The sequence below is a fragment of the Acomys russatus genome, chromosome 10, assembly GCF_903995435.1.
Source record: "Acomys russatus chromosome 10, mAcoRus1.1, whole genome shotgun sequence".
NCBI classification, from domain to species: domain Eukaryota; kingdom Metazoa; phylum Chordata; class Mammalia; order Rodentia; family Muridae; genus Acomys; species Acomys russatus.
In genome coordinates, this window is record NC_067146.1 from 7515519 (window position 1) to 7540227 (window position 24709).

General features: G+C 49.7%; 1 protein-coding gene across 1 annotated transcript in view; it reads left to right on the forward strand.

Annotated features, from left to right (window-relative positions):
- Positions 1–24363, forward strand: part of Wdr91 (WD repeat domain 91) — a 32772-nt gene extending 8409 nt beyond the window's left edge. Inside the window, exons 7-15 of the mRNA XM_051151745.1 lie at positions 7618–7776; positions 11258–11451; positions 12214–12364; positions 14325–14419; positions 14537–14705; positions 18121–18229; positions 18911–19023; positions 20761–20958; positions 23889–24363. Coding sequence (XP_051007702.1) covers positions 7618–7776; positions 11258–11451; positions 12214–12364; positions 14325–14419; positions 14537–14705; positions 18121–18229; positions 18911–19023; positions 20761–20958; positions 23889–24053 — 1353 coding nt within the window. The 3' untranslated portion in view covers positions 24054–24363. The remainder of the gene's footprint in view (positions 1–7617; positions 7777–11257; positions 11452–12213; positions 12365–14324; positions 14420–14536; positions 14706–18120; positions 18230–18910; positions 19024–20760; positions 20959–23888) is intronic.
- Positions 24364–24709: the final 346 nt, after the last annotated feature.

Below are 24709 nucleotides of genomic sequence, written 5' to 3' on the forward strand. Positions count from 1 at the left end.
TGTTTTGTGCAGTCTACAGGGAAACATTTGTTTTCTCGCCACTAAAATACAATGGAACCAAACTTGGGTCCCTGCGTTGTATATTCACAGTGCACTTTTCAGATCCTTCGTGGAGACCACAGCTGTCTACATTCTGAGTGGGGTCGGGGGAGGATTAACCAAGTCATTTTCTCTCTGTTGATTATTATCATTTTTAATGTTTGGTCTGTATATATCTCTTTGCAGCGTACGTGGGCATGAGCATGTGTGGGTGTATGTGTGTGCACATGGAGGGCAGATTAGCATCGAGAGTCTTTTCTCTGTTCTTATTTTTTTGAGCGGTGCCTCCTACTGAGCCTGGAGCCCACCATGGGTGTAGGGAGCTGGCCTCAGGCCCCTACTCGTGCTCACATGGCAAATACTTTACCTACTGAACCATCTCCGCGACATACTCATTTCATGTTTTCAACTGATGGTAGATCATTTGGGCTCGGTGTTTGTTTCAATCCTAACAATAACTTGTAGATTTGAGTTTGAGGGAACAACAGAATTTTAGAGCTGGAAGTAGATTTCAAGGACACCCCCCCGCTGTCCTACAGTGCCCCAGTCTCCTGGGGTGCATCTCTCCCCTCACTTCTGTCTAAGGCAGCCTTTTGCTTGTCAGAATTTCTTAGCCTAAGCCCTTCGGCTCACTTCTGACGACCTTAGCTTGTCCTCCAGAGTGGGACTTCTTGTGTAGAGCAGCCTTTCTCCTCCCATGCTGAGCTTCTCTGGTCACCCCACTCTCTGTTTGCTCCTGTGGCCATGACTTGATACCCCCACACATCTGAGGCTCCTCACTCTGGGGACTTTACAGTGTCTCTGTCCTTTTGTCACACTTGATGTCTAGATACTGTGGTAGATTTCTCTCTAACCAGTGTCAAAGGCAGAATGTGGAGGGCGCCTCCTGTGGTGTGGTAGCATATTTCTGTGGATTTGGGAGGCATAGACACTGGACTCGACACTCGCTTGCCTGGCACATGTTAGGCTCAATCTTTTTTTAGCCATGGCCAACCCAGAATTTATTCCTTCCTTTCTTCCTTCTTTCCTTCCTTCCCCTTTCTTCCTTTCTTTTTTCTTTCTTTCTTTCTTTCTTTCTTTCTTTCTTTCTTTCTTTCTTTCTTTCGAGACAGGGTTTCTGTGTGTAGCTTGGCTGTCCTGGACTCACTTTGTAGACCAGGCTGGCCTCAAGATCCACCCACCTCTGCCTCCCATGTGCTGGGATTGCAGGCGTGTGCCACCGCACCCAGCATCTTCTTTCTTTTTTGCTATTAAAGGATGAACACATAGAAATGTAAGTGGTATTTTATTGTTAAATAAATATGAGCAACATATAAAATTATTAGAGTTTTCTACTTTAAATATCATTTACAGATAGCATTGTAAATTTTGCCTGCTTGTGATAGGTCATAGAAATTATGGTCACTGTTCCCAAAACATTTGTAGAATTATCGTTATTGTTGTTATTATTATTATTGTTATGATTATTATAATATTGAGATAGGGTCCCATACTGTATAGCTTAGTCTGGTCCCAAACTCTGGCAGTCCCCCTGCCTCAGCCTTCCTCGTGCTGTGATTACAGGGCAGAGCTATCACATCTGGCTTCACACCATTGTGAACACACACTCTCTAGGCTTTCAGTAGAGATCTGGAGGCAACATTGGGCGTGGGGGGGGGGGTATAACTGTAAAATCACAGTTCCCAACAGGTCATGTCAACAACCAGCAGGCATGCGGGGCCTCTACTCTGCTGCAGCCTTCCCTGGTACGGTAGTTTTTGGCCTTTCGTATCCATTTAATGAGCCCTGGGGCACAGGTGGAAATTACCTTATTACAGAGGTAGCCTTAATTGGCTGCCACAAAGCAAAGCACCTACAACCTCTGCAAATTACCTCCTCCCTGCTGGCACCAGCGGTGAGGACCAGGGAGCTGGGCAGGCTGGGAAAGGCGCCTGTCTACAGTTCCTGCCTTCTGGATGGCCTTGGCCTCCAGGTGAGGCCTGTTTCTCACCAAAGCAGGACAGCTCTCTAGGAAGAATTTTGGACTCCTCCTGTATCTACCGCGGCATTGACAAGTGTCACCATGTGTCTGTGTCCAGAAGGAGCAGATCACCTCTCCTGAACTGCTGGGAGCCAGGTAGATTGTGACTGGATAGAACTGAGGCCATTTGAATGTTGTATGAGTCCACTTGTTAGGACCTTTTAAAAGTCCATTTTTATTTTCTGTGTGTTTGCCAGCATGTACCTATGTGCAACACACACAAGCCTGGGTGCCTGCAGAGGCCAGAAGAGGGTGTTGGCTACCCCGGATACCCCAGGATTGGAATTATAGGTAGTTATGAGGCCCCATGTGTGTTCAGGCAACCGAACCTGTGTCCTCTGCAAGAATGGCCAGTGTTGTTAACCACTGAGCCATCTCTCCAGCCCCAACGCTAGTTAGGATTTTTTTTTTTTAACTGAGGTTTGTCCTTAAAACCTCCAGTGATGAATTATGTCACAGAAAACATTTTTTTTTTTAAAAGTTGTGCTGCACATGCTTGCCTGTTTACTGAAGTGCTTTGTGGACAGCTGCCTTCCACAGATACCTGCCATATTGGTATCTCATGACCTCCACAGTTAGAACAGAAGGGTGCTGTCTGCTCTTTCTCAGCAGTGGCTGAGACGTCATACTTAGGCCTGTGATTCTCTTGGTATCAATGACTCTTTTGTTGAAAGGCCTCTGGTTTTACTGTATGCCCATTGTTAATACCCATTTGTAGTTTTATTTTGGGGGCCCAGCATGGTAACGTATTGGATGACCTCCCCACCCTCCCCACACTTGACAGAAGGATCCCTTTTTATTTCCTGCTGTTTTTTTTCTTTTTAAAGATTGAAAAAAATATACTATTATTGTTATTATTATCATTGTGTATGTGCCCATGAACACACACACATGACACATATGTGGAGGTCAGAGGACAGTTTGCAGGAACCAGTTGTCTCCTTCCACCATGGGCTCTGGAGATTTAAATCAGGCCATCAGGCTTGTGTGACAAGTGCTTTTACCCTCTAGCCTCCATCTCTCTGGGTCTTCCTGCTGGGTGCTCTGCATTGACTGGTTGAGGCGGGGGACTTTGACTCTCCGGAGAACTTGCAGCCTCTGTACTATGCATTCATGGCTTTTTGAGTTGGGCAACCCTCAACACCACACACTGAAAGTGGAAAGGCCGCTGCTCATTTGACATAACGGGCCAATGAGCAGAGAGGAGAGTTACAAAGTGCTGCCTCCCTCTCAACCATTTACCTCCTCTTGTCCTGAGGCAGTGGTCCATGGCTAACACAGATGCGACAGGCGACACGTGTAGAGATGCAGTGTGGCTGCTGCATGGTGCCTGCCTCTTGGCAACTGTTCCCGTGGTTTCGGATCACAGCGGACCTCGTCCTCGGCAGTGCTCCCCACTTGAACAGGCCCCTTCCTCATACCATCTCCCCCAAGCCCATCTTAGGAACAGACATGTCCTCCCATTGCACGTATCTCCCCAGGACCCATCTACAGCCACTGGTACATTTCTAATCCTTGGATTAGAAGCTGAGTGGCCCAGCCTCCCATCCTGCCCTCTGCGGAAGGGCTTACGGTTTATAAGCAGACCAGCATGTGTCTTTCTTTTCATCTGGAGGGGACAGTCATGAACACAGTTGACAGGGAATTCTCCATGTGTGACGATGGGAGGGGAAGAGTCGCAGATGCAAAGTGCTTCTGCCTTGCCTGGTATCAGTCGGCTGTGCAGTCTTTACCCATAATAGACCCATTCCTTTCTTTGTTAGCCATGTCTTACTATTATTGTCAGGGCTTCTGTACAACCTGTAATTTAGCTTACCCAGTACTTGAAGTGTGTGTAGATTCATGTGTGTGCGGGTGCCCGTGTGTGTGTGTGTATGCATATGTGTGTGAGTGCACATGTGTGTGGATGCACATGTGTGTGGATGCCTGTGTGTGCAGGTGCCTGTGTGTGTGTATGCATGTGTGTGTGAGTGCACGTGTGTGTGAGTGCATATGTGTGTGAGTGCACGTGTGTATGTACACGGAGGCTGGAAGACAACTTCAGGTGTCATTCCTCAGGCGCCATCCACCTTTTTTTGAGATGGTGTCTCTCACTGGTCTGGAACATACTAAATAAAATAAGAGTGGCTGGTCATCGAACTCCAGGGGCCTCTTGTCTCTGGGATTATAAGCACACACTTCCATGCCAGGCTTTACTTAATTGCATTTTATTTGTAAACTGTGGGTCATAGGGCTCATCTCAGGCCCTCAGGTTGCATGGCTAAGCCATCTCTGACAGCTTCGGGTAGGTTTGCATTACCCTTTATGACTTGGATGCACCACTCTTTTCTGTAATGGTTTGCTTTCTTTCTGGATGTTCAGTGGCCAGCATTTCCTGCTTCCGATCTGCCGTCCCACACCTGTGGGCCCTTTCCCTTTAAATTTCTTCTTCGGACATGCTGAGATATGCACTCAGAGCCACAGCCCCTGCCTCACTGCACTAGGATCCCCTTTTCTTCACGTGTCCTGGTGGAGTCTTTTTTTGTCATGTGAGCACAGCCAGCCAGCTCTTCTTGTAAATTCCTGGTGAGCACATTTCCCACTTCCTTTACGCTGTTAAACAAAATCGACAGCATAATGATTGCTCAGACGTTCTGCTCGTACAGGTCAGGCAGCGGAGGTCTGGGAATGGGAAAGCCAAAGTATTGAGGGTGGGTTTGCTTGTTTTTGTTTAATTGTTTTCCAGTAATAGTGTCTAAATCCAGGGCTGTGCACATGATAGGCAAGCAGTCTACCACTGAGTGCCCAGCCCTTTAAAACTATTGTGTACGATTACCTTTATGCTGTGTGTAAGAAATGTATCTGAATCATAAATGCATTTTATGTTTAGCTGTGGGTCACATCCCAAGATATTCTAAATACTCTAAAACCTGAGCAAAATGAAACCAAACAGTTCTGGTCTTCAACTTGGTTGTTAAGGAACACCCAGACTGTAATAGAGTGGGAGTGATTGTCATCATAATTGTCCTTGCAGGCACTGCACCTGCGGCCTCATCTAGCCATCAGCCCTGCACTCATTGGTTTCATTGTAATTAGTCAGGGCAGGGTGTTGGCTGCTGTGGGTGTTAGGACATGGTGTGAGGTGTGAGAACATGGTGTGAGGGCATAGTATGAGGTGTGAGGTGTGAGGACATGGTGTGAAGACAGGGTATGAGGTGTTAGGACATGGTGTGAGGTGTGAGGACATGGTATGAGGACATGGTGTGAGGTGTGAGGACATGGTATGAGGTGTGAGGACATGGTATGAGGTGTGAGGACATGGTGTGAGGTGTGAGGACATGGTGGGAGGGTATGGTGTAAGGATGTGGTGTGAGGACATGGTGTGAGGACATGGTGGGACATGGTGGGACATGGTGTGAGGGGATGGAGGGACAAGGTGTGAGGTATGAGGACATGGTGTGAGGTGTGAGAACATAGTGTGAGGTGTGAGGACATGGTGTGAGGTGTTAGGACATGGTGTGAAGACATGGTGTGAGGTATGAGGACTGGTGTGAAGTGTGAGGACATGGTGTGAGGGTATGGTGTGAGGTGTGAGGATGTGGTGTGAGGACATGGTGTGAGGGTATGGAGGGACAAGGTGTGAGGTATGAGGACATGGTGTGAGGTGTGAGGACATGATGTGAGGGTATGGTGGGACATGGTGTGAGGTGTGAGGACATGGTGTGAAGGTATGGTATGAGGACATGGTGTGAAGTATGAGGACGTGATGTGAAGGTATGGTGTCAGGGTATGGTGTGAGGACATGGTGTGAAGTGTGAGGACATGGTGAAAGGACATGGTTTGAGGGTATGGTGTGAAGTGTGAGGACATGGCGTGAGGACATGATGTGAGAGTATGGTGTGAGGGAGGCTCAGTGGGTGAAAGAAACTCAAAAAGGCTGAGTCTCCTGTTGGGCAGATTTACCATTTAGTGAGTGCACAGCTCTCCTGGCATCTTCCATCACTTTAACTTCCTGTCCTATCCATACAGGAAATCTTGACCAGCATTTTGGAATTTGTTTCATTGTACTGTGGGCTTACCTTCACTTATGTTTTAGCCTTTTTGCTCTTATCTACTTTCCACTTCACAGACCAGTTGAAAAGATAACGTCAAGAACTCTTTCTTTCCTACCATCTCCTTTTGGGTTTAATCATTTCATATTTCCGTCAGGAGTGCGTGAGAGTTCCTGGTTCTCCACAGTCTCGACAGCAGCATCTGGTGCCTAGCCCTGGAGCTGTTGCCAGCATGTGTATAAAATGGAATCTCACTGTGTGTGTGTGTGTGTGTGTGTGTGTGTGTGTGTGTGTGTGTGTGTGTAAGACAGAGGGAGAGAAACAACTGACAGGCAGACAGACACACGGACATGACATGCACTGCTGCACAGGTGTGGAGGTCAGAGGACAGCGTTTGGGAGTTACTCCCTGCCCTCCAGGTCAGTAGATAGGAACATGGTAGGTTGTGTCATGAGGATTGGCCCTCCAGGGCACTACCCTGCCTTAGCACTTACTGCTCACAGTTGTCTTCACCTCCTGTATCTTGTGGGAAGGGATGGGCTGTCGTGGGTAGGTAGAGATTACTAGACTTATCCCCTTGCTGCAAGTTTGGACCTTATTGCTCTTTGTATAGAAAAAAGCCAGAAAAATTTCAGTCTTTCCTTTCTAATTTAGCTGACACAGAGATCCTTGGGTGTCTAGATAGTTCTGTTAAAAAAAAAATGTCTAGTAGTTTAGTCATTTTCAAACTAAATGATTTAGTGGTCCTGGCTTTTTTTGTTTGTTTTATTTTGCTGTTTTTGAGATTGAACCCAAGGCTTCTTGCCTGCTAGGCAAGTGCTGTGCCACTGAGTGCCACCCCAGCCCCCTGCCTATTTATTATTTGTTTACCATTGCCAGTTTAGTCCTGTGGTTGACCCCAAACAACAGACTGTATTGTGTTTCTTTTTCACCATAGAGGAGACTGGCGTGTGTGTGTGTGTGTGTGTGTGTGTGTGTGTGTGTGTGTGTGTGTGTGTGTTTAATATTGTCCAAATGTTGATACACATAAATGCCAATGTTACCCAGTGTAGGACCTGGCATGCTTATAAGAACTGGGCTCCTTCATTATAACAAGAGTTGATTATTTCTTTTGGCTCGAAGGGACTGTCTAGGCAAGAGTGAAGGCAGAGACTAGCAGGTGCCCTAGCAAGAAGAAACTCAGTCTTTTTTTATTTTGTTTATTTTTTATTTTGTTTATTTGTGTTTCTCGGTGTAGCCTTGGCTGTCCTGGACTTGCTTGGTAGACCAGGCTGGCCTTGAACTCACAATAGTCCGCCTGCCTCTGCTTCTCAGTGTTCTAGGATTATAGGCGAGTGCCACCATGCCCGGCCGAGAAGCTCAGTCTTCAGGCCTGGCTCATTTGAACCTCCTGCCCAGGTCAGCCTGGGAGGGCTTTTCCTGGGGCCTACTGAGGAGAGAAGTTGCTCCTTTGCATTCGCATCCTTCCTGGTGCAGTTACTAGACAGCCTGAAACAGACTTTTCACAGCCTGCCTCTTGTCGTCTAGGCTACCAAGGGAAAGGACCCAGTGCCTGGGGCCAAGGATGGGAAGAGCCTTCTGAGCGGACCAGTCCCTGGGGAAGCCAGCTGGACACAGCAGCGACAGCGGCGTCTGCAGGACCATGGCAAGGAGAGGAGGGAGCTGCTCTCTACCTCTTCCTCCCAGGTATAGGGTACCTGGGGCTGCTGAGGGAATCCTCTGGTTCCTCTTGAGTTCTGCAGTCAGCCAGGGTCTGCTCTGGCCTGACTGGTTTTTTTATAATCACACTGTGGCATTTGGGTTGTTTTGCCTGCCTTTCTCCTGGTAGCACCCTTCCCATGGGTGACCTGTGTGTGGCAGCATGGCCCAGAGCCTGAGACTTGATCTCCTCTGAGTCTGACACAGTGGCCCACAGCATCTCTTTCTTCGGCTTCCCGGGGAGTCCCTGCTGTGTGGCTGTTATGCTGCCAGCCATGTCAGATGCTGTAGCCATACCTTCCCTGTTGGGAGCCTTGGAGACAGGATCTCTTGCTCTAGGAAGAACTTGCACCTGTTCTTCCTGACGGTGTCAGCGACCTGCCGCCTCACCTTCTTGGTCGCTTCCTCCCCATTGATCCTCTTGTCCATTTCAAGGCAGTTTTGCCCTTGTGCTAGCAGCCTGGCGGTGGCGAGCGCACACTGTGGTGTTCTGGAGTGTTGGGGCTGCTTTTGGAATCCTGCCACAGCCCCTTCGCTCCCTAGGCTCCTCTGTTAGGGGATTGCTGACCCTGAGGGATAACTGGAAGGGTATCAGAGCCTCCAGGTGGCCAGTGTACCCTAAGTCTTGGGTCTATCTGAGCCCTGCAGGATCGTGATGAAGGACACTCGGTGTCACAGAGAGGCAGATGCGGGGCTGTTGCTAAGGTCCTCAGGCCTCTCTTCATGCCTGGCCACTGGCCTCAGTTTCCCTGGTCCCCATTTTAGGAGGAGACGTGAGTTGTCATGGCTGCACTGGTAGGCCCAGGCTTCTCTTTGACAGGTCTAGTTCACACCCAGCTTCTCCCCTCTGCCAGCCGTTGCTCTCAGGGGAGATGGATAGCTTCTGCCTCAGTCCAGTTCTCACAGTGGGGTGATGATGAGAGCATCTGGAAGTAAGTTAGGGGTGAGCTGTGAGCCACTCTGACCCACAGTCAACCCCCATTTAACTCAGTTCCCTACCTGTGCTGGCTAGATGACAAGCTATGGTCATCGGAGAGGAGGGAGCCTTGGTGGAGAAAACACCTCCATAATATTGGGCTGTAGGCAAGCCTGTAGGACATTTTTTAAAACCAGTGATTGATGGAGGGGGGTGGGACCAGGCCCTTGTGGGTGGGGCCACTCTTGGCTGGCAGGTTGGAGCAAGTTACGGGGAACAAGGCCGTCAGCAGCTCGCCTGCATCACCTCTGCATCAGCTCCTGCCTCCAGGTTCCTGCCCTGCTTGAGGTCCTACCCTGATGTCCTTTGATGCCAAACAGTGCAACGTGGTAGCATAAGCCAAATACATGCACTCTTTCTTCCTCAGCTTGCTTAAGTCATGGTGTTTCATCACAGCGATAGTCACCCTAAGGCAGAGGTTTGTACTAGGATCGTTGCTGTGACAGACCAGACCATGCTGTGTTTGGGAAGATTGTGGAAGAACTTTGGAACTTTGGGTTAGAAGATCCATCGAGGGTCCAGAGCTTGCTGAGCTGCTCTGTGGGAGCTTTGGGAGGAATGAGTGTTGAGGGCAGCGCAGACATGGAGGCCTGGCTTGTGATGTGCCTGATGGAAGTCTTAGAGTTACTTAAAGATTAGCAGGGCCATTGCATATTTGCTGTTTTGAATTGAGATCCCGTGGGCTGAAGAGTGAGCTGTGACTCACAAGAGACCAGAACTGCTGACGTGAAACCCTTGTCTTACTGGGACAAGTGACGCTGGTCACAGCTGGAGCTGAGAAACTCATGGTGCTTAAGAAGAGACCTGCTCACTGAGGTCACATCTTCTGGGAAGTGTTCCTGAGAGTCAGCACACAGGCGCTGTGTTCCAAAGGCGGCCAAGGTTGTACCTTGTCCCGGCAGTTGAACGTGGTAGTCACCCAGTTGGTACTGGTTTTGAAGGCATGAAGGGGTCATGGAGAGCAGCTGAGGCCTGGCATTGTGACAGGCCAGGGGAGGCCATCGGGAAAGGTGCAGCCTCAGTAGCAGTTGGAGGCCCAGGCATTGGCAGAATCATGCCGAGAAGTTGAGTCTTGGCACCATGAAGACACCCTATGGGGAAAGTGCAACCCAGTTGCTGCAGAAGAATTCAGCGTTTTGGAGATGCCAGGAGCATGGGTGACCACCAAGAACTACAGCAGCCTTAGTGTGGAGCCTGCCAGAGCCTAGAAGACAAGCTGTGTGTGTATGTGTGTGTGCTGCAGAGGACGGAGCCTGAGAGATCTCGTGGGAGGAGCCCAGAAGATTATGTGTGAATCCCAGATGTTGGACATTGAGTTATTTACACTGTTGGAGTTTGGTTTTGCTTTGTTCAGATTCTCATGACTTTGTCCTGGTTCTTGCCTCTCAAAGTAAGAAGGTATTTAATTTGTTTTTATTTTTACAGGAGTTCACAGCTGAGAGATTTTAAGCTTAAAAAAAAAAAAAAAAAAAAAAGATTTTGGAGTTTTATAGGACTTTGGATTTTAAAAGAGACTAGATATCTTTAAAGTGTTTGAATTTGTAAGGCTGTGGACTTTTAAAATGTATGTAACGTTTTATATTGTGATGTCTTAATATGTGATCTTGGCAATGAACAAGAAAGGAAAGGTGGTGGCTTAGCAGTGATGTGTTTGTGTGTCGCGTTGACAAGGAATCAGTTGTGCTGGCTGGCTTTATGACAGATTGACACAAGCTGCTGCCATATGAGAGGAAGTGCCTCTATAAGATGGGGCTGTAGGCCAGCCTGTGGGGCAGTGGTCCTCAGCCTTCCCACCACTGCAGCTCTTTAACACAGCTCCTCATGCTGTGGTGACCCAACCATAAAATCATTTCGTTGTTACTCCGTAACTATAATTTTGTTACTGTTACGAAATTGTAATATCTGATATGTGACCCTTGTGACAGTTGTGACCCCACAGGCTGAGAACCACTGCTATAAGGCATTTTTCTTAATCAGTGATGATTGATATAGGCTAGGTGGTCCTAGATTCTGTAAGGGAGCAGGTAAGCAAGCCACGAAGAGCAAGCCAGTAAACAGCACCCCTCCCTGGCCTGTGCATCACTCCTGCCTCCAGGTTCCTGCCCTGCTTGGGTTCCTGTCCTGACTTCCATCTATTTTGCAAAGTGATGTGGAAGCAAAAACCAAATAAAACCTCTTCAACTTGCTTTGGTCATGGTGTTTCATCACAGCAGTAGTGACCCTAACTGAGCCATCACCCTCTGTTTGGCCTGCATCAGGACCCAGCCGTGCCAAGTCCCATCAGACAGGGCAAGCTCAGCCCTCCCCCCAATCAGGGCCTGGGAGGGGATTGCGGTTTCCAGGAAGCAGGTCTGTAACTCTTCCCGGGGGAGCTGTGTGTACAGCTCTCAAGCTTAGAGCCGACCCCATGTGGCAATGACTACCCATAGTCACCGGGATGTTGCTGTTGTGGAGGAGACCCTTTCTAAAGCTGACGTGTCCCTGCTTTGTCAGTCACAGTGTGCAGAGAAGAAGCCGGAAGGCTGTGGCCCAGAGGCTGAGCCCTGCCAAGAGCTCTACACGGGGCAGGTAGAGTCGCTGGCCCGGGTGTCCATAGCAGGCTCTGAGGGAGGCCGCCCGGAGCAGCCCTTCATAGTGCTGAGCCAGGAGGAGTATGGGGAGCACCATTCATCCATCATGCACTGCAGGTGGGCCCGGGAGTGGGGGGTGGTTGGGATTCTAGCCGGTGGCCGGAAGTGTCCTTGAAAGGCTCAGTAGAGTCTTGCTGGACACTGCTGTTGTAACGGTTTCCCTCAGACTGTTAAGCTTTTATTTGTTTTATGTCCACACTTGTGTGGAAATTTTTACTATGCGTTAGTTTGTGTTTAAACACAGTGAAAGCATGGACTTAAAGAGCAACGGCTGAGGGAGTGTGCCCTCAAGGCATAGACAGTTCCTGTTTTAACAGCCCTGATCTGTGCTTGGACCTTGGGTTGATCTTGAGCCTAACGGGAGAGCTCCAAATCTCAGAGGGCAGGTGCCCTAAGGGCACACCCTCTGGCAATCTGCGGCTGTTCATCTCCTGTGCTGACTGCATAGCCTCCCAGTGACACATTGTGTATTGGTATTCCATTTGTTTGTTTGTTTATGTATTTCTTCCTGTGTGTGTGCGCACATGCGTGTAAATGTACACGTGCACATAGAGGTCAAAGGACAGCTCTTGGGAATTGGCTCTTCCACGTTTACGTGGGCTCCAGACAGCTAAGTCAGCTCCCCAGGCTTACGCAGTGAGCATCTTTACTCTATCAGACGGATGGTCCCTGAATGATTCTAGAGTGGTCTGCACGTGTTCTTTGAGTACAGGCCTTGAGCATTGTTTTTAATGCATCTGGGGAGTTGGGAAGGTGATATCAGTGTTGGCGGGGGAGGCTGAGGCCGGGACACTAACACCCCACTCCGTCCTGTCACAGAGTGGACTGCTCAGGGAGGAGAGTTGCCAGCTTAGACGTGGATGGGGTCATCAAGGTGTGGTCCTTCAACCCCATCCTGCAGACCAAAGCGTCTTCCATTTCTAAATCACCGCTGCTCTCTCTAGAGTGGGCCACCAAGCGCGACAGGCTGGTAAGTGACACTCTGGCATGCAGAGCTTGTTTTGTGCCCCGAGTTCAGAAGCTCGCTGAAGCTCTTGGCTGGGTGAGCTGAGGAGGTAAGCTGAGCCTCCTCCCCTTCCGCCATGCCGGGGCTCTCCTTTCTGCCGGTCTGCCTCAGGAGACCCTGGCTTCCCGTTCCCCGCTCTGCCCCTGTTTCTGAAACATTATCAGTGCACGTGCTTCTTTTGCTGAGATCTGCCTGTCCCGGCCCTAAGAGCCTCAGCTTATGTTGGTGAGAGGGCTGTGCGCTAGCTCATGCCTCCCACAGGCCCAGGTGTGTCTCAGTGCTCGTTTTCCCACTCAACTTCCTTTTTGAGTTAGGGTTTGCAGTTAAGGAGTTAAATTGATTGCTTATAGCCCCAGAGACAGGTGCTGCTTTCTCCAAATGTGTCAACAACACAGGAAGGGGCTGTCCTCGCAGGATGCTCATCTCAGGGCTGTCCCTGAACTGGTGTCCACTTGCCACGTTGGTGCTGAGGCCATTACCTAGCTAATATTCCTGGGGATACCCCAGACCTGAGCTGCCCTGGCATTAATTTTTGTTATTTCTTCTACACTTTTACCCAAATGAGTCCTAAGGCCCCAGAGGGTTACTTCCAGAGGCCTTGACGGAACCAGAAGCAGAGCTGTCTCTGCAAAGGCAAACAGAACAATCACCGAAGCCCCAAGACAAACCGGAGCCGCACCTAGAGAAGGGCAGAGAAAGTAGGAGCAAGAAGGCAGGGTTGGAACAGGTGGGATTTAAAGCTGCAAGGAAGAACGGAAAAATCAAAGGGTCTTAGGTCACCAGCCAGAATATTTCTGAGTGTTTCTCCTTTTCTACAGATACCATATAAATCTGTTTTCTGTTGCTATAACAACATACTTGAGGCTGGGTATCTAATGAAGAAAAAAAGTTTATGGAGTCCACAGTTCTGTAGGTTCAAGAACATGGGTCTAGCATCCGCCCTATTCTCGTGCAGGACCGCTCTGCCTGGAGCTCATGCCAGAGGGAAAGATAGGCAACCGGAAAGGGAATTAGGGGCAAAGCTTGCTTTTACAACTCTCAAAAAAGAGAATGTGTTCACTTTGAGCCCAACATTAGTCTCCCCCAAGGGTGATTCACTCGCCTCCCCGTGGTCTAATTACCTTGTAGTGAAGTCCCACCTCAGCAATACCTAACTCCTTTCACAGTGAAATACTGGTTGGTTTTGATGTCTTCATGACATTCTTTAAAAAAAAAAAAAAAAAATTAATCAGCTGGCGGTCCCCATCCTTGGGAAGCAGAAGAAGATGGATCTCTCTAGTTAGAGGCCAGCCTGGTCTACAGAGCAAGTTCCAGGACAGCCAGGGCTACATAGAAAAGCCCTGTCTCAGAAATCAAAAAAGAGGGAAAAAAGAAAGAAAGAAAAATTAATCTTTATTTTATGTTTTATCTGTATGTATGTCTGTGCACCGCATATGTGTTTGGTGCTTGGGGCAGCAGAAGATGGCATCAGATCCCCTGGTACTGCCATTCTAGGTGGTCGTGAAATGCTATCTAGGTGCTGGGAATGGAACCCAGGCCCTCTGGAAGAGCAGCCAGTGCTCTTGACCACTGAGCCATCTCTCCAGCCCCTCCTCACGGCATTTTAAGTGAGTTCTATTGTAGCCAGAGTTCTCCTGGCTGCCTGGAAAAGTGGATAAGGAGCTCACCCATGCAGCCTGCCCAGCTTCATACCATATGATGAGTGAGCCTGACCTCTCTCCCTGTGTTAGTCCTCCCTGACACTTGAGGTAGTCCTCCCTGACAGACACTGTGCTAGTCCTCCCTGACAGACACTTGTGCTAGTCTTCCGTGACAGACACTTGTGGTTGTCCTCCCTGACACTTGTGGTGGTCCTCCTTGACACTTGTGCTAGTCCTCCCTGTCCCTTGTGCTGTCCTCAGCCTCCGGCTTCTTCTCATTCCAGCTCCTGTTGGGCAGCGGTGTGGGGACAGTGCGTCTTTATGATACAGAAGCCAAGAAGAACCTCTGTGAAATCAGCATCAGTGATGACATGCCCAGGTGAGCGGGAGCCTCCTCAGGTTGCTGCAGTGGCTTTGTGGGCCCCACCTCCCGGAGTGGGATTCACCTCAGTGGCCATGGTGGTGATTGTGTGACCTCGACCTGTATGTATTGCAGAATCCTGTCTCTTGCCTGTAGCCCCAATGGGGCCTCTTTCGTCTGTTCAGCCGCAGCTCCGAGCCTCGCCTCCCAGGCCGACTCCTTGGCCCCGGATATTGGCAGCAAAGGCATGAACCAGGTTCCTGGCAAGCTGCTGCTGTGGGACACAAAAACCATGAAGCAGCAGGTACGGCAACGCCTGTGGGTCTCCCGGGGCTGGGCATGCTACATAGAGGGCACCCTGTTTAATGCTTTGATCTGAGGAATTTGACTTTTAGGAACATTTCCAAGTTTCAAATGTTCAAAAGTATCATGCCCCGTTTGGACATATTATAAACAAGAGAATTGTGCCAGTGACTCAGGTTACCCGGAACCCACCAACAGGCCGGGCAGCTTACATTCTAGGAGAGGACTCTGGTCTCTCTACGGCCCACTAGGAACGCAAAGCTGTGCGTGAACTGCAGGAGCAGGCAGAAGGACGGGGTGACAGCTGGCAAGGAGCCTGGCACATGGCCGACCTCCCTGCAGCTGAGGGCATGTTCCCTCCAGAGTACCAGTGTTGACAGTTGTTCCCACAGCCTTGGAGAGGGAAGTGATGTTAACTTGCTTAGAGCAGTGATGCTTAGTGAGGTAGCTAACTGAGGCTATTCAGTGCTTACAAATAACGTGTTTTTTACACACGCTGTACACCTTGTTTCCTGGAGCCCTCGGGCCTGGAGGATGCCTGTCTAAAACACAATGATTTCTAAATGCTTCTGCTTGCAGAAATAGCCCGTGTGCCCCCTGGGGACATCTCACAAGCCTCTCAAGCCTGGAGTCCACACCTGGACCTTTGCCTTCCACTCCCTGCCAAATATGTCCCATTCAGATGCTGGGTGTCTCCCAGCACTTGGGAGGCAGAGGCAGGTGGATCTCTGTGAGTTCGAGGCCAGCCTGGTCTACAAAATGAGTCCAGGACAGTCAAGGCTACACAGAGAAAACCTGTCTCAAAGAACCAAAAAGAAAAAAAAGAAAAAGAAAGAAAGAAGTTGGGTGTCTTTCCAGAGCCCTCCTTCCCTTCTGCCCACACAGCCAGTGCCACCTTCGAAGTGTACTACCTAGCTGACCCTTTTTCTGTGTCTCTAGGGACATGCCCTTGGTGGAACAGCTGAGGGCCCCTCTGGGGACCTCTGCCACTGTCCTTGTACCCGTTTAGTCCTCATCTTCCTTACTGGCTTCTTGCAGTCCGCTGATAATCTTAGTGGGGTTTGTAACCTGTCTGGTTACTTAGGGATTCAGTTTTTACCTTAAATATTGACTACATAAAAAGAATGTAGTACAATGAGAAAAGCAATAAGATGAGCTCATCATTAGAAATCCCATTTCACCTCTTTTTGTTTGTTTTGTTTTGTTCTGCTTTTCAAGGCAGGGCTCTGTAGTCCAGGCTGCCCTCGAACTCACAGATTCACCTGCCTCTACCTCCCAAATTCTGGGATTAAAGCCGTGCTCTACTGGTACTTATTTTAATGAAGAAAAGAATTAATTATTTAATTTTATTTATTTGTGTGTTTGTATGTGTGTGTGTGCCCATGTGGAAACCAAAGGACAATCTCTGGGAGCTAGTTCTCATCTTCGACCTCGTGGGATTGAACTCAGGTCGTCAGGCTTGGTGGCAAGCACCTCTACCCACTGAGCCATCTCGTTGGTCCTATTAGTCCTTCTGCTCATTGACCCGTCCTGTCTTTGTTGCCTTTCTCCCTTCACAGGGATCCTGTCTTGGACTTTGGGTTGCTGTCTCCTTACAGTTCAACAGGTGCTTTAGCACATGGGTATATCCCCACATAGCGCAGTCTCTACTTCTAACAGGCTTTCGAACTTTATGTGTGTGGAATTGCAGGGTGCATATTTTCTTAGAATTCTGTATTCTAGTTGGAAGCGGGTCCACCCTCCAGCTCTGTAGCTCTGTCGTCTCTTCTTGCAGCCTGTGCTGAAACGAAGAGGTTGGCGCTCAGTGCAGCCTACCCACTTCTGTCTGTGGCTGTTAAGATCTTATCTGTGTATAAGATCTTATCTGGGTATCTTGATGTGGATTTTCTAAGCTAAAAAGCATTTTTTAAAACTCTTAACTAGGTGTGGTAGTGGTGCATGCCTATACACTTAGCCCTTGGGAGGTGGAGGCAGGGGGATCAGGAGTCCTAGGTTAGCCTCAATACATGAGACCCTGCCTCTGAAAATATTAACAATAATAAAATAAAATTTCCAGTCTCAGTTAACAAATAAAATTGTGGCTTTGGATTTGTTTTGTTTCTTAAATGAGAAGATTTGTGTTTTTGTTCCATTCTGGAAAATTCTTAGTCATATTCTTTCCAGTGTTAACATTTCTCTGTTTGTTTGGGGTTTTTTTTCTGTTGTTTTTTTTGCCTTCTGGAACACCAATTTGATTTTCTTAGGACTCTTATTTCATTTTGCTGTCTTCTTGACATCATTTCATCAGCTTTAACAGAGCACAGCTCCTCCCCACTGTCCCCAATCTTCTTATTAGCATGTAGGGACATTGATTTCAGGCCCTGTTTCTCAGTCCCAGCAGTGCAGCGCTATTCTTTCACGTTGACTTGGTCATGATTCAGGCTCCCTTTGGAAAGCTCTGGAGTTCTGACAGTCCCATCCGGTTCCTGCCAGTTCCTGCTCCTCTCCCCTTGTCTGCCCGTGACCTGCGAATTTCTGCTTCAAGTTCCCCTTTCTAGCCCTTTGTCCTTGGAGATACAAGCCTCATTGTGTGGGGGAGGTGCATTTCTCTGGAAAAGATTTGCTTTCTCTTCTGCCAGGTGCACAGGGCTAGGTTTTGAGAACGCTAACTGAAGTCGGGCTGCAGAACATGCATTTGAAATGGGGCAACCTCTTCGTTTCAGCACAGGCTGCAAGAAGAGACGACAGAGCTACAGAGCTGGAGGGTGGACTCGCTTCCAACTAGAATACAGAATTCTAAGAACATATGCACCCTGCAATTCCACACACATAAAGTTCGAAAGCCTGTTAGAAGTAGAGACTGCGCTATGTGGGGATATACCCATGTGCTAAGGCACCTGTTGAACTGTAAGGAGACAGCAACCCAAAGTCCAAGACAGGATCCCTGTGAAGGGAGAAAGACAACAACTTTGAAATCCATTCTCAGATGGCACCGGGGTTGCCATTTTGCTTTTAAACCCACACCACCAGCCTGTGGTTTTGCTTGGCAGAGAGGTGCATTTTCTTAGCACTTTCTATGACGTTCTAGCTCAGTCTTGCACCAAGGATGTGGCTCTTTGGAGTCTTAGCAGTGTGTGTGTCCTCTGTCGCTCACGGCTACCTGTAGCGAAAGGCAGTTGATGGACTCTTAGCTCCTGCTGGCAACATGCATGTCCAGTAAGACTTAGCTTGGGGTCCACTTGGTGAAGGAAAGCGTGGGCTGCTGGGATGTGGGTTACTCATCATTGCCCGGGCATGGATTATGGCCTCAGTGCCGGAACTAGAGGGTCTGCAGGCGCAATGGCATGGCCTCTCAGGAGAAGCAGGCCCTGGCAGTGGCTCCAGCGCGCGCCTTCATTAGGTGCTTCTGCTAACGGGGCTTCTGTTTGTACCCACAGCTTCAGTTCTCACTGGACCCAGAGCCTGTTGCCATCAACTGCACAGCTTTCAACCATAACGGGAACCTGCTGGTCACTGGGGCGGCTGATGGCGTCATCCGGCTCTTTGGTACATAGTGAGCTATGGCAATTCCTGTCCCCTCTCTAAATGACCCAGCTGCTGCTGAGGCCATTGCGAAAGCCCCGTTTCAAATGCATGTTCTGCAGCTCGACTTTGGTTAGCGTTCTCAAAACCTCCACAGCAGTCACCTCCTGTGTGCTTACTGTGTGTAGGTGTGGGATGGGCCAGGGGGCAGGGCTCAGTGGTCCTTTGACCTTGTCACCTGTGTGGAATGCAGGAGGCCACAGGAGAACATCGCAGCCCTGTTCACTTGCTATAAAGTGCCTTGTCCCCTGTTCCAGGGAGACAGGCCTAGGCTCTAAAATGGGACGAGGTAACTCCTACGTAATAGTTCTCCAAGGTGCCCTGGGGTGGACACATCTGTATCCACAGAGGTCTGATAGGAAGGATTCCTATGTCTTCCTACACACATACAGGACCCCAGGTGAACTCTAACTGTCCCCAAGGATCCCCAGTGCTCCCTTTGACCCAGGAAGCTGACTGCTCAGAGGCTGGTGGCCTTGGCAGGGTCAGCACTTTCTGGTCCAGGGAGCCCCTGGTCTCTAGAGCAGCTGTCATGGGAATAGGGGTTGGGGTTGGGGTGGGGGCCAGGGGTGTGGTGTGGCTCCCGCTGGACGCGGAGGCCTTACCAGGTGTGCTCTGGAACTCAGCACTGCCTTGCTCTCTCAGACATGCAGCAGCACGAGTGCGCCATGAGCTGGAAGGCGCACTGTGGGGAGGTGTACTCTGTGGAATTCAGCTGTGACGAGAACGCCGTGTACAGCATCGGAGAGGACGGCAAGGTAGGTGCCAGCGCCACTGAGTGGTGGCTGGAGTGTCCGTGAGCTCTGTGACCTCCACTTTATCTTCTGTAAAATAAGGAGGCATAGAAGTCTGTCTCAAGCTGGGCGTGGTGGCGCACGCCTTTAATCCCAGCACTCAGGAGGTAGAGGCAGGCGGATTGCTGTGAGTTCAAGGCCAGCCTGGTCTACAAAGTGAGTCCAGGACAGCCAAGACTACACAGAGAGATCCTGCCTTGAAAAACAAACAAACAAACAAAAAAAGAAGTCTGTCTCAAGGCATGTTTGTGGTGTTCAGTGAGTTTTGTAGATGGGCATCTTACATCCTTCTTCCTACTTGTGGCAAAGTGACTCATCCCACCATAGGCGGAGTGCATTTGGGGGAAGAGATTCTTTGGTGAGTGTGGTTGGGTCATGGTCACAAGACAACGCACGGGGTTTGCCGAGGGGCTGGAGTCAGCATCCTAGTTGGAAACAGGCCTGAGCAGAGCCCAGAGATGTAAAAAGGAGCCCCCCCACCCCACCTCTACCCCGTCTCGCAAGACAATGCCCTTTGTGGATTCCTCTGCGCAAGGGTGTGTTATGAAGTGGGAATGGCAGTGGTCTTGGGACGAAGTTGGGTCTAGACAAAGTAGCAGAAGGACTTAGCTGTCCCATATTCCCTCCTGAACCTGTGGAATTTTACACTGTTCATATTTTCCACTGAAAACAGTGGCTACAAAACCAATATTTGTCTGGTCTGTTTATTAGATCATATCTTTCTCTGTAGCCCAGAGCTGGCCTCAAACTTGGGGCTCCCTGCCTCAGCCTCCTAAGTGCTGGCATAACAATGTGAGGCACCACACCTGACTGTATCCATTTACTCGTGTATTTACTTATGTTATGTTGAGACCGCATCTTAGAGTGTTGTCCAGGATGGCTTCAGCTTCCTGGGCTCCAAGATGCTCTTGCCTCAGTCTCCCCTAGGAATGCGGTTATAGGTGTGTACCACCGTGTCCTGTTTCAACTCTTCCCTTGAAAACTCTGTGTCGGGCTTTTAAGTTAAAGCTGCGCATCCTGGTATGTGGGTAGGCCTCCCAAGGAAGCAGAGTGGCCTGTCTACAGTACGGGCTGTTAGCCCTGCATATCACAAGCAGAATGCCAAACACACCGCTCAGCATGTGATTGACGGTACTACCGAGAAACTGGGATATGTTTGTACTCTGTCCTCCTGCCCCATATACTTTGTTCTAAGGTCCAGAAAATCCAACTGGGACCTAATTCTGATAAATACAGGAAATAATAGTGACGATGATAAAGGTGACTTGGAAACACGCCCCCCCCCGCCACACACACACACACACACACACACACACACACACACACACACACACACGCGCGCGCGCGCACACACACACACATACATATATACACACACATGCGCTTACACGTGCAGGGTGGAGAAAAGAGGAGGATTAGACCTGAGGTTATTGATTGTTTTCTAGATTTTTCCTCCCTGAGGAAAATTGTATTGGTGAGAGGAGTAGACTGAGGAGTAAACCGGTCCCCACAGCCCTGTGCTGCTTCCTGGTCATGAAAGGCATTTTCAAAGCTGTGGAACTGGCCAATCACTGCCCTGGGCTGGCCCTGGCTCCGCTTCCCAGGCCTGGGTCGTGACCACTGCGGCTGAGGCTCTGAGGGAGTCTGGGTAGTGGCCTCTGTGTGACTATCTGAGGGTGCCCGTTTGCCTTGTATCTGCAGTTCATCCAGTGGAACATCCACAAGAGTGGCCTCATGGTGTCTGAGTACAGCCTCCCTTCGGATGCCACCGGCCCCTTTGTCCTGTCTGGCTACAGTGGCTACAAGCAGGTTCAAGTTCCCAGGGGTCGGCTCTTTGCTTTCGACTCAGAAGGCAACTACATGCTGACGTGCTCTGCCTCAGGGGGCATCATCTACAAGGTAACCGGGTGCGGTAGAGGACTTCTGGGCAGGGGTTTCTCTGGAGGTCAGCTTGGCTCACCTGAGCTGATAGTGACTGTGTCCCGAGTCCTGCATAGCTGAGTATACTGTATATCTGAGTGTGGTCCCCTGCCCTGTGCCCCCGTGCCTTGCATAGATGAGTGTAGTGGCCCTGTGTCCTGTGTCCTGTGCAAAGCTGTGTATGGCCTAGTGCCCTGCAGCTGACAAGATTCTGCCCTTTGCTTGTCTTATTCCTTGGGAATCACACATACTTACGAAGTCATAAACTAGGGCTAATGGCTTGTAAATGTGGGCAGGGAAGTGTACCTCATGGGTCTGAGCCAGCTACATTGCTTTCATCACTGACTTAGAAAAGGTTATTTTATGGGAAGCCTATGGTTTAAGTACATCAAAGTCTACATGTGAGACAGAAATTTGTGGGTATCTTTTGTCAAGCTAGGATGCAAGTTGTCTACATGGTTTTGATTTTATTTTTAAAGACGTATTTTATCTTTATTTATGTATGTGTTTGTGTCCTGTATGTATTTATGCACCTGTGTATGGTAGTACCATAAAGAAAGTATAAGATGTCATTTAATTAGAGTAACAAGTAGAAACCCTATATGAGGGTTAGGAGTTGGACTTGAGTCCTTGGCAAGTGCTCTTAACCCCTGAGCCATCTGTTTTTTTTAAAGGATGCAGTAATTTTGTCTGTCTGTCTGTCTTTATCTACTTTTGTGTGTAGGTGCATGTATGACGTGTGTGTGTGTGTGTGTGTGTGTGTGTGTGTGTGTGTGTGTGTGTGTGTGTGTAGGTCAGAAGAGAGCCTGTGAGAGTCAGTTCTCTCCTTCCACCATGTGATTTCTGGAGATTGTGATTTCTGGGGATTGAACTCAGGCCCTCAGTCTTGGCAGCAAATTTCTTTACCCACTGAGCCTTCTTGCCAGCTTGTCCACATTGTTTTTGTTCCTGTTTATAGTTAAAAAACAAACAAACAAAAACCAAAGCCAGGAGTGGTGGCGCATGCCTTTAATCCCAGCACTTGGGAGGCAGAGGCAGGCAGATCAATCCCTGTGAGTTCGAGGCCAGCCTGGTCTACAGAGTGAGTCTCGGACAGCCAAGGCTACACAGAGAGACCCTGTCTTGAAAAACCAGCCAACCAACCAACCAAACAAACAAACAAAACCCCCAAACCATCAACCAAAACAAAGCCCCTAAAGTCAGAGCTGCTCAGTTTTCAGGTGGGCTTTTGTCCCCTAGTGAAACTGCTGCAAATGCCGTCTTCTTTACTCGTGTCGTCCACTGGGTGAGTGATGAGGCCCTCAATGATGCTGTGTCTAGTGCTGAGTTCATCTTCTGCTTTCAGTGCTCTCTTGTTTCTCTACCGATGGTATTTAGGCTGTGAGACTGAAGGGTCCTCTAAGGTGTCCTCTCAGGGTCTCTCACTGCCAGTGCTCATCAGTCAGCAGCTTGGGCTTTGAGCAGCAGTTGCGTGCTAGGCCGCACACCTCTGTACTGTGGAGTGGACCAAGGAGATGGAAAATGTGGTCTGTGTTCTCCAGGGGCTCCTGCACAAGTTAGGCAACAGTGAAAGTAGGTGGCAGACAGCTACGCCCTGAGCAGTCGCCAGAGGAGAACGCGGGGGGTTGGTGGAGGTGGCGGGGACACCCCAAGTTCTCTGGAAAGAGAAGGGGTCAGAAACATGGAAGAGGTCAGGCCTTGGGCCCCAGGATTAGCAGAAGCCAGTGAGGGACTCTGCGTGTGGGCTGAGTGGGTGCTGAGGTGGGGAACGGGGAGTGTCGCACCGACTTGATGCCTGCTGGGTCCTGGGTTTGCCATCAGTCAGGCTCCTCTTTCTGCCGAGGGCGTGGCTGTGTTCTCGCTGTCCCCTCGGCAGTTAGCTGCATGATCTCTCATGTAGGGCTCTCCTTCAAGACACTGTAAAACGGTTCCGGGCCTACCTCTCCCCTTTGAGGCTTGTTTTAGCCGACTTCCGGGAGACCTGTTCTTTGCTGTCTATGTGGAAGAATGGTTGTGTGTGCATTTTATTTTAAATCATGCAGCCTTTCGCCCCATCAGTTTGTGATTCCTGATCAGACTCTCTCTACAATCAGACGACAGGTTGACCAATTTTCCCGTGTAATCTCCTAAATGTCATGGGTGGTTCCAGTTACGTAGGGAGTCGCTAAACTTCAGACTCCCATCTCTGCTTTCCACAAACAGTTTCACTGATGGCTGTGACAGTGATCTCGTCATGAAGGCCAAGCTCTCTCTGCTGCCTGCTCTCAGGAGTCATACAGAGTAGTGCCGCTAGCAGTCCTCTTGTTTCCGTTTCCCGGTGCCCATCAGCATCTGGCCCTTCACACGTGTGTACAGTTGTAGTTGGGGGTGTGGTGCTGGAGGGCAGCCCTTGTTCGCACATCATCAAGGCCTTCTTCTTGTGTCGGGCCCCATCTGCACTAATGGAGCTGGCCATAGAGGTCCTGCCCTCCCCAAGTTTGCGTGCCCACAGTGAGAAGTGTGCCTCGAATGAATGAACAGGTGCGCAGTCTGGAGGCAGCCAGCAGCTGGCGGCTGAGTGATGAGTGGATACCATGATACCATGGAAACAGGCAGTAGATGTAGGAACGCTTGCCCATAGCTAGGTCAAGGCAGCAAAATGCCGTCTTCTGAAGAGCATCTCAGGGACTTGGTTTCCACTCAAGGTGGACTGATGACAATGAGGAAAGTAAAGGTATAAACAGGCTTTCCAGAAAGGTGGGGTGTGGGCTGGGCACATTCTCAGATTGAGGTGCACATTCCCAGGCTCAAGGTAGTTTTTGGACACTAAGTGAAGTTGTGTGTGTGTGTGTGTGTGTGTGTGTGTGTGTGTGTGTGTGTGTGTGTGTGATATTTGCTAATGTTGCCTTTTCACTCCTGTCCTTCTGTAGCTGGGCAGTGACGAGAAAGTTCTAGAGAGCTGTCTGAGCCTAGGTGGCCACCGGGCCCCTGTGGTCACTGTGGACTGGAGCACCGCCATGGACTGTGGGACATGCCTCACGGCCTCCATGGACGGCAAGATCAAGCTGACTACCCTCCTGGCCCATAAGCTCTGATGGCCTGCCTGGAGCGACACATTGGAAATAGAGTCGTGGAAGAGACGAGACAGGGAAGGACAGGCCTGCTTCTCGCTCCGCACTGCCAGGGCTGTGGATCTTCAGGGAAAGACCGCCAAGGGGCTCAGTCATCCAGATGCAGCTCCTGGAGGAGGCGATGTGCAGCGGGCTGCATGTGCTTCCAGAGACTTCTGAAGCGTGGCTGGAGTAGGCCATGCTCCAGGGCACAGGACGGATGCTGAGGAGGAGCCATAGTGGCGCACTGTGCTCAAACACCAAGAGGACTTGACAGGATTTGTACATAGTTGCTTATTTTCATTTTTTTAAGGGGGGAAAAAAATAAGAGATAATGCTCTTACCGTCACTTGGTGTCTTTTTCTAGAATGTGTGAGTCACGTGGCCCTAGTGATAGCCATGGCTCCCTGCCTTGGCTCCTGTACTTCAGCTCTAACTAGCCTCGGCTGCCATGTTTCTGGCGGAACCCCATCCGGTTCCCTGTGGCCTTGTCAGAGTTGAGATGTAGACCAGATCAGAGCATCTTCTGTGAAACCTGAATGCGCTTGACTTTGGGGAAGAGGCTTCTCCAGACAACAGTGGGGCCTGAGGTCTGGGCCTCCAGCTGCCCTCTCCCTCAGGGTCTTGTGGCCCCAGCAATC